At 32.5% G+C, this 9,830-nt stretch overlaps 1 protein-coding gene across 1 annotated transcript; it reads left to right on the top strand.

Annotated features, from left to right (window-relative positions):
- Positions 1-3,243: 3,243 nt before the first annotated feature.
- LOC148114151 (uncharacterized) lies at positions 3,244-3,999 on the top strand (the record flags this gene model as incomplete). The annotated part of the gene is made up of 1 exon (XM_087893667.1): positions 3,244-3,999. A coding segment is annotated over one exon (756 nt), but the record flags the coding sequence as incomplete, so codon positions are not given.
- Positions 4,000-9,830: the final 5,831 nt, after the last annotated feature.

The following is a 9,830-nucleotide window of genomic DNA, read 5'->3' on the forward strand; positions in this document are numbered from 1 at the left end:
AATATATCAAGGACTACCTTTTGACCCATTTGGTCACACATTTACATGGTATCTCTGCCAGTGACGTATAATCCTTGTAGTTATAATCCAGTAAACAATGTGTATTAAACAAACAGAACATAATTATAATTTTATATGTTATTAGGTCCATATGATAGTGTATGAGTAATGAGGAAATCTCTTTTCCTGTGGTTTTATTCCCCCAAACTGGTGTGGAAATATGCAAAACCATTTTGCCATCTCAAGGAGCCTTCTCTCTTGAGATGTTTAGTTCAGAATCATTGTGTTCAATTCTTTACAAGTCTCTGCAGATTGAACAAATCTATAGTGTGTACCTGCTAGATAAAAGTCAAAGCAGAACATACTGGTACCACAGTAATATAAAATCACATTCTTTCAAGATAAGTTGTTTAAAAAGTATATAATTAGCTAAACTTTCTTCATGTTATTTGTTTACATTTCTTCCCAATCACTTTTTAAGATTTGCCTTGTATTAATGTAGGTAGGTAAATGCGGGTCCAGCTGGATGATCACTGAAGGGCCCTCTTTATTCATAGTATTGTAGGAAAGAAAATGTGCTTGCAAATTAACCAGTTGAGACAGTACAGAGGCAGAACAAAAGTTCCTTTGAAGTAGAAACATTTACAGAGGGGCCCCTCAGTTGTCAGAGATAAGAAACATTTGGTGATATACAGTATGAAGGTTAAAGAGATCAAGTATGACCACATGTAATATTAACAAGAGATAATTTGAATCTGTGCTTCAGTAATTGGCAAAAGGAATTATGACTGTTGGCAAAGAATAAATGAAACAGTAATTGGGAAGTGTCAATTAAAAATGACAAATGTATATGATCACATAAACTGCTGAGTTAACAGAATCCTTTGTCTAGAAGAGTATAAAAACCATTGTACCTAATTTCTGTCTTTGTTCAACGCTTCATGTACAGAGCTTTGAACCTATTGCACAATATACATTGTCTCTAATTAACCCCGAAAAGTTGTGTTGGTCTTATTAAATCCACAACAGTATTGGCCAAGTGTGTAATAGCAATAATAGATTTCCATTATTAGGAGGCTGAAGTGACCTTTTAATGAAGGACTGGACTGAATTTCAGACCCAATTATACTGTTAATTAAACTTCTATTTTCTCCTTAGTTACTTTCTTTTGCTTGCAGCTTCACAATTCTCTGATCCCCACATTTCAAAAAAGCTATCATTTTATATTTTGTTCACCTTTTAACTTAGCATTAAAAATAGCACCAATATGAATTTCTTCCTTAGAATTTTTTACACAGTAGGGAAATACTGTTAGATGTTTCATTTTTCTTCATCCTTCATTCTTCATTCATTCTTCAACAATTTAGCATAAGAGTCATTTTTATATGCTGTTTATTCTTTTCTAGTAATCTCTGGGCCAATTCTTTAAGATAGATAATATTACATCTCTTTTATATGTAGGAAATTTGGATCTGAAAATTAAGATTTGCTTAGAGAATTTATGACTGAGTTTGAACTAAAGATCTATAAATTACAGCTTACTTCATTATGATTGTGCTAATTCTTCCACAACCAGATTTCCCATCTAATATGTATTTGAGATGATAACGACAATATTCACATTTTACATAAATTACATTAAAATATGTTGACATATATAAAAATAGTTTAATTTTACATGCAATTTTATTTTTTTACAATCTCCTACATCAATTCATCAGGTTAGGTGCTTTTGATTTTCCAATGTTCATCTAGTCATAATTGTTAATCAATGTTAATAGTACTTTTAATTACAAATGTACAAGTTCTCTAATTTTGTTTAAATAATTACATATACTCCTTGAATTCTGCCCCAACTGCTTTATCATACAACACCATGTTTCCAGATGTATGCAATATATACATTGAGGGGTTCTATTATTCTAATAAATAGAAATAAATAAATAAATAAATAAATATGACTTTAAATGTTTAGTAAATGTTATTGTGGTATTAAATCATTATTCCTTATAATGAATTCATTATATGTGATAAATAAAAAAATTCTTATTCTTATTCTGGAGTTTCGGGACTTGGCTTTGTTTTTCATCCTGCTGGCTGGCTGTATGGAAAAAAGGCAGTTTACGGGAGGATTGACAGAGCCGGTTCTAGACTGCGTTTACACCACTGGTGGGATGTTCCACCTTTTCCATGACCAGCATGGCCAACTACCATGAGAGGGTGGTTTGGATGTTTGCCTCCAGTTGGGTGGAACGTGAGGACTCTTGCCCACTACCATGAGAGGGTAGTGGTGATTCTTCCGGTCATGTTTAATCTGGCCTTGTTGGGGGCGTGGTTATGGCTGTGGTGGTGTGAGGACGTTTTCTCCACTTCGCAGGGCATTTTACAGAAGATAAATGTGGATTAAAATGTTTGAAATGCACTGATAAGGACCAAAATTTTATAAATTGTATCGGAAGAGCTACTGGCCCAGCAGACTGACTTTGAAATCGGAAGGTCACCCTGAACGACTCAAATTTTGAAGCTTTTCATAGCGTGGGAAAGTGGAAGGAGCGAGGGGTGACCAGATAGGCAGTCGCGATTGCATATTTGGAGTAAATAGCTGTCTTTGTTCTCATTATTACTGTGATCTGTGTTTGTTTTTGCTGTGGGATAAAGGCACGGAACATCAAAAGACTGGTGGAAGGGGTTTTTTTCTCTCTCTCTTGAAAGAATATGTGAACTTTAAGTTGATCTTTTGTTTGTGAAAGTGCCTGAGTTGAAGCGGCAAAACGCATTTCTGGGCAGTGCCTTCCAATGGATGTTAGCTTTTTTTTTTTAAGGGAAATTACGTAAGCTGAATTGAGAACTATAAACTTTTATTGCTGGCCCTTTTGAGTGCAATAATAAGCTGTCTCAGCTTCAATATTGGATTGCTGTCCCTTAATCTTCATTACAGACCCTCTTGGCAAAAGTGGATAATTAAAACTTATTAAAAATGGTGACCCAACAATCTTTAGAAATGCAACAAGTTGCTGTGGCCTTAACCAAAATTAGTGAAAAGATATCAGGACTGTCAGATAGTATGGATAATATGACATTGGAAATTAAAAGAATGAAGCAAGAAATGAATGAAAATTTTGCAAAGCAAACAGCAGAAATGACAATAATTAAAGATGAAATTGAGCAGATTCATACACATGATGCAAAGATAGATCGGCAAATTGGAGAAATCTTTTTTAAAAATGAACAACAAGATAAAAAAATTGTCTTTTGGAAGAAGAAGCGAGGAAATATAATTTGGTTATTCGTGGAATTCAAGAAGAAAAAGTGGACAATTTGAAACAACGAGTTTTAAAATGGCTCAATGACTTGGATACACAAATCACATTTACAGCAACAAATCTGGCAAGTGTTTTTAGAATTGGGTTTAAAAGACAAAATGGCTTAAATAGAAATGTACTTGTCAGATTTGCAAATCTTAGTGACAAATTGGACGTGATGGTGAAAGTGAGAGAGATGGGTGAAACTTTGAAATTTGAGGAGAAAATTATTCAAGTCTTTCTGGATATATCAAGAGAAGAAAGGGCATGGAGATTTTTTTTGAAACCAATCACAAAGGTTCTGAGAGACAATGGAATTAAATATAACTGGAGACCGCCACAGCAACTAAATTTTTTTTATAAAGGAAGAATGCAAATAATTACTTTGGAAACAGATGCAGTGTTATACTTACATGAACTTGGATTGATTGTAAAGTATGAGGACGTAACAGAGATAAAAGATCAAATGCTCAAGATGGGTGGAACATATGCAAAAACATCAACACCAGAAGAAAAAGGGGCTGCTGGAGGACAAGATCCTAAAGGACTAAAGCGGAAGGAAATCTCACCTGCGATGGTTGAACAAAAGAAAAGTCGTGATGATATAATGGGAGATGGAGCGGATAAGAAATTCAAGGATTTTGAAAAAGAATTGCAGGAAGCTGAGTGCGGGGAGAAGTTACCACCTTTTCTCTGAAAGATGAATTTAAGTAGACTACCTGAAAGAAGTGACCCGACCATTGGCACGTCCCCTCTCCCCCACTCTCTTTATAGAGGTGGAAACCAATTGAGGATGTGGGGGACGAAGATTGTTTGTTATTCAATGTTTGATGTTTTTTTTGTCCTTTTTTGTTTTTTTTATTGTTTTTTTTCTTCTATGTTGAATGTTGTTTGGAATGTGGGAGATTGGTGCTGGGATCTGGGCACAGAAAGGAAGAGGAGGGGAAAGGATTAAAAAAGTTACAGTTTAAATGGGTTTAATAAAAATAATGACATGGAATGTGAAGGGTACAGGGAATCAGATCAAGAGAAGACGATTGGAACTTAAAATTAAAAGAGATTTACCAGATATATTATTTTTGCAAGAAACCCATCAGAAATCTGAAGACTCAAATAAAATGTATATAAAGGGTATGCAAATTTATGAAAAATCTTTTGGAACTTCAAAAGCTAGAGGAGTTGCTACATTGATATCAGATAGGGTATATTTTGAAAAAGAACAAGTAATTGTGGATGAAGAAGGAAGATATGTAATAATTGTGGGAAATATTAACGAGGAAAAAGTGACACTGGTTAATTTATATCTACCGAATGAGAAGCAAAAAGAATTTCTTGAAAAAATAACTAAAATTTTGGAAATCGAAAGTGTAGGGAAAGTAATTGTGGCTGGGGATTTTAATTTAATTAGAGATAAAATAGATAGTACTAACCCCACTCGTTGTGGAGGAGCAAATAAAATGGGGACCTTAAATAAATGGATGTTTCAAAACGGCGTGGTGGATGTCTGGAGAGAAGTGAAAGGAACTGAAAGAGTGTACACTTTTTACTCTAAGATACATAATACATATTCAAGAATTGACTATATCTTAGTTTCTAAAGATTTGTTGAATAATGTGGATAAGATAGATGTGGGAATTTTTAAGGATTCTGATCATGCAGAAGTTACGATGGAAATAGATTTTAATTTTGAGAAAAAAGGAAGTTGTTGGAGATATGATGAAAAACTGTATAAAAATGAGGAGGATAAAAAATGGATATTTAAAAAATGGGAAGAATGTTGGAGATTGAATGATAATGGAGAGGTTAAATTTGAAATTGTTTGGGATGCGATGAAAGCAGTGTTTAGAGGGGAAAGTATCAAGTTATCAAGCAGAAAATATAAAAATTATAAAAATAAAATTGAAAAAGATAAAAACCAGATTAAAGAATTGGAAAATCAATTTTTGCTTACTAAAGAAAATTTTTTTTGGGAGGAATTAAATTTGCTAAAAAATAAATTGATAGAAGAAGATATAGAATTGGTAAAAAAGAATATGAGATATTTAAATAGGAATTTTTTTGAATTTAGCAATAAAAACTCTAAGTTATTGGCAAGGATGGCGAAAAATAAAAGAGAGAAGAGAGAAATTGGAGCCTTGATAGATGAAAAGGGTATAAGACGCTATAAAAAATTAGAAAAATGTGAAATGGTCAGGAACTTTTTTCAAAATTTATATTCGAAAAAATTAATTGATCGGGGAAAACTGAGAAGCTATTTAGAAAAACATGTTGTGAAAATTCACCAAACATATAAAGATTTAATGGAAGAAGATATACCACAAGACGAGATTAATGGAGTAATACAAAAAATAAAATTAGGGAAAGCTCCAGGTGAAGATGGATTACCTGCTGAGTTTTATAAAGAATTTAAGGAAATAATAATACCAAAATTGCTAAAACTATTTAACGGAATTTTACATGGTGGAGAAGTTCCGTTGTCATGGAACAGAACGGTGATATCTATAATCCCTAAACCAGATAAAGACTTAGAAAGGATTGAGTCCTATCGGCCCTTCTCTTTAATTAATCAAGATGCAAAGATATTTACTGCCATTATAAATATTATTTATATTAAGTAGATTTATAGATAGACATATAAGTTATAACCAAGTAGGTTTTGTGAAGGGTAGATACATGAGTGATATTGTCAGAAGAGTATTAAATATTATAGATGTTGCTGAATATAATGCTGATAAAATAGGTATAATATCATTAGATATTTTCAAAGCTTTTGACTCTGTACAATGGGAAACTATTAAAACAATTGTTGAGGTACTAGGTTTTGGTAATAAGTTTATACATGTTATTTCAAAACTGTATCAAAAAAGTAGTGCAAGAGTGAAGGTGAATGGAAGGCTGACAGAAGAGATAAGATTGGAAGCGGGTACAAGACAAGGATGTCCCCTGTCTCCAACATTATTTTTATTAGTTATGGAAATTTTGACTAAAATGATAGAAAAAGATGAAGAATTGGAAGGGTATAAGGGATATAAGATAAATCTGTATGCGGATGATACTTTGATTATTTTGAAAGATATAGAGAAAGATTTGAAAAAGATACATAAGCATTTGGAAGAATTTGAGGAAATGACAGGTTTGAAAATAAATTGGTCAAAATCTGAATTATTAATGAATAATAATGGTAAGGAGTGGGAGAATATGCAAGAACAACTTGGGATAAGGATTAAAAAAACATTGAAATATTTGGGCATAACACTTTCACTCAAAGTTAAAGAAATGAAAAAATTAAATTATGATGTGGTGATGAATGAAATTGAGAAAAAGATAGATAAATATAAAATGATAAAGTTGTCTTGGTTTGGTAGAATTGCAATGTGTAAGATGATGTTGTTGCCAAAGTTTAATTTTTTATTTGAGATGTTACCATTAAACTTGACAGAGAAAGATATTGAAGGATATCAGAAGAAATTGGATAAATTTTGTAATGGTGGGAAAAGACCTAGATTAGTGAAGAAAATGTGGTATCAAAATCAAAAGGAAGGTGGATTAGGAATCCCCAAACTACTCAATTATTATTGGGCTTATGCTATTCGGACTGTGGTAAAAATATTTAAAGGTGAAGATAGTCATTGGAGAGATTTAGAATTAAAGGACATCAAGAGATTTGGCTCAACATGGTTTTTAGATAAAGCAAAATCAAAATGTGTAATTAGGGACTGAGTAAAATTTGGAACAAATTTGTTAAAATTTTAATTCCAGATATAATTTTCTTAGGGAAGACAATTGAAAATTGGCCGATTAAAACTAATATAAGTCGTGATAGGGTAATGGAAGATGAAAATATACAAACTATAATAGATTGGTTAAAAACTTCAGAAAATGAAAGGAGGAAAAAAGAAATCATTGAAAAATTGGGTTTAAGCTGGTTTGAAAAAATACAGATAGAAAAATGGACTAAGAAGGTAAGGGACAATTGTTCGATAAGTAGAAGCAAAACTGAATTTGAATATTTAGTATTCCAAATTATGAAAGATGAAATTGGGCTAAAGGGACTCGTTAGTAAGATATATAAGATTATAAATTTTGATGGAAAACCACAAAGGGTGATGAAGATGAATTGGGAAAAAGAACTTAATATTAAAATATCAGATTTAGATTGGAACATGAATTGGAAGAGTAGAATTATGAAGACTTTATCTGTAAGGATTAAAGAGCATAATTATAAGGTTGTTTGGAAATGGTATTTGACTCCATTAAGATTGTCACTGATGGATAAAAAATTAGTAAACAATGTTGGAGATGTGATATGGAATTAGGGACTTATGAACATATGTGGTACAAATGTGATAAAGTTAAAAAGTTTTGGCAACAATTGGAGGAAATGATATTTGAAATGATGGGGAAAGCAATAATATTGAGACCAGAAACTATATTACTGTTGATAACTAAGGAAATAGAACCAACAAAATATGAGAAGGAATTGATTAGAATTATGATTATAGTGGGTAGAATTATAATAGCCAGATATTGGAAATTAGATGTGAATTTTAGAATAGAAGAATGGTATTGTGAAATGTGGAAATTAGCTTTAAATGATAAAATGACATGTGATATTAAAATTAGAAATGGTGACTATAAAGAAGATATTTTCTGGAAAATTTGGAAACCATTTGTGGACTATGCGCTGGGAAAATTGGATGCTTCGGTACCTGTACCCCGAGAATGTGGATTTTGGCGATCATGAGGATATATCCGAAGAACCAAATCTTCCTTTCTTATGTATAGCACAGGGTGAAATATTGTATATGTTGTTTGTAATGTTAGTAATTTAAAATAAAAAATTTCTAAAAATTAAAAAAACAAACAAAGTGTTAAATTATAAACATCATCATAATCATTATAATAATGTACATATAAACATATATGCGATAATATCAAAATATTTACTCATAAGTTTTTCTTTCTCATGTAGTCCATATTTCACATAAATCCACACATCTAATCTCTGTATCTGTTAACTAACCATTTGTAGAATAGTTCTCATGTTATAAAATATTCCGAATCTTCTTTTTCTTTGATTTTTTAGAGTTAACCTATCCATTTCTGCACATTTCAGAATTTTTTTGATTATATTATCATCTGTAGGGGTTTCTACATTTTTCCAGTATTGTATGTATACAATCCTGGCTGCTGTTAGAATATGTAAAATTAATAGAATAGAATAGAATAGAATAGAATAGAATAGAATAGAATAGAATAGAATAGAATAGAATAGAATAGAATAGAATAGAATAGAATAGAATAGAATAGAATTCTTTATTGGCCAAGTGTGATTGGACACACAAGGAATTTGTCTTGGTGCATATGTTCTCTGTGTACATAAAAGAAAAGATACATTCGTCAAGAATCTTAAGGTGCAACACTTAATGATAGTCATAGGGAAACATATAAATCTTAAGGATACCAGCAACAAGGTAACAGTCATACAGTCATAAGTGGGAGGAGATGGGTGATAGGAACGATGAGAAGATTAATAGTAATGCAGACTTAGTAGCTAATTTGACAGTGTTGAGGGAATTATTTATTTAGCAGAGTGATGTCATTTGGGAAAAATACTGTTCTTGTGTCTAGTTGTTCTGGTGTGCAGTACTCTATAGCATCATTTTGAAGATAGGAGTTGAAACAGTTTATGTCCAGGATGCAAGGGGTCTGTAAATATTTTCACAGCCCTCTTTTTGACTCATGCAGCATACAGGTCCTCAGTGGAATGCAGGTTGGTAGTAATTGTTTTTTTGCAGTTCTAATTATCCTCTGAAGTCTGTGTCTGTCTTGTTGGGTTGCAGAACCAAACCAGACAGTTATAGAGGTGCAGATGACAGATTCAATAATTCCTCTGTAGAACTGTATCAGCAGCTTCTTGGGCAGTTTGAGCTTTCTGAGTTGGCTCAGAAAGAACATTCTTTGTTGTGCTTTTTTGATGACATTTTTGATATTGGGTGTCCATTTTAGGTCCTGAGATATGTCGTGAATTTAGGTCATGAAGAGCCTTGGTGGCGCAGCAGACTAAACTGCTGTTAAGTAACACCAGCTGCCTGCAATTACTACAAGTTCAAATCTCACCAGGCTCAAGGTTGACTCAGCCTTCCATACTTTTGAGGTAGGTAAAATGAGGACCCGGTTTGTGGGGGCAATAAACTGACTTTGTATAAAAAAGAATACCACTTTTTTGGGAGGGCGAAAGTCCTACTAAGCAGGTATATACAAAAGTATGAAGGCTATTGCTTAACGCATTGTAAGCCGCCCTGAGTCTCCAGAGAAGGGCAGCATATAAATTGAACCAATAAAATAAATAAATAAGTAAATGTGAGATTTTATGTTGTGAGATTAAATATATGTTACCTTTATTATAGTTTCCTCGAAGCATGTCCAGTTGGAATGTCTTAGGTGTCCAAATCTATGTGTTGTTTTGTCACAGTTTCCAGCCATATGTGTATTTTCTTCCAGTATTTTTTTACTTTGGGACATGTC

The sequence above is a fragment of the Pantherophis guttatus genome, chromosome 4 (assembly GCF_059756535.1).
Source record: "Pantherophis guttatus breed Tessera chromosome 4, ASM5975653v1, whole genome shotgun sequence".
Classification (NCBI taxonomy): domain Eukaryota; kingdom Metazoa; phylum Chordata; class Lepidosauria; order Squamata; family Colubridae; genus Pantherophis; species Pantherophis guttatus.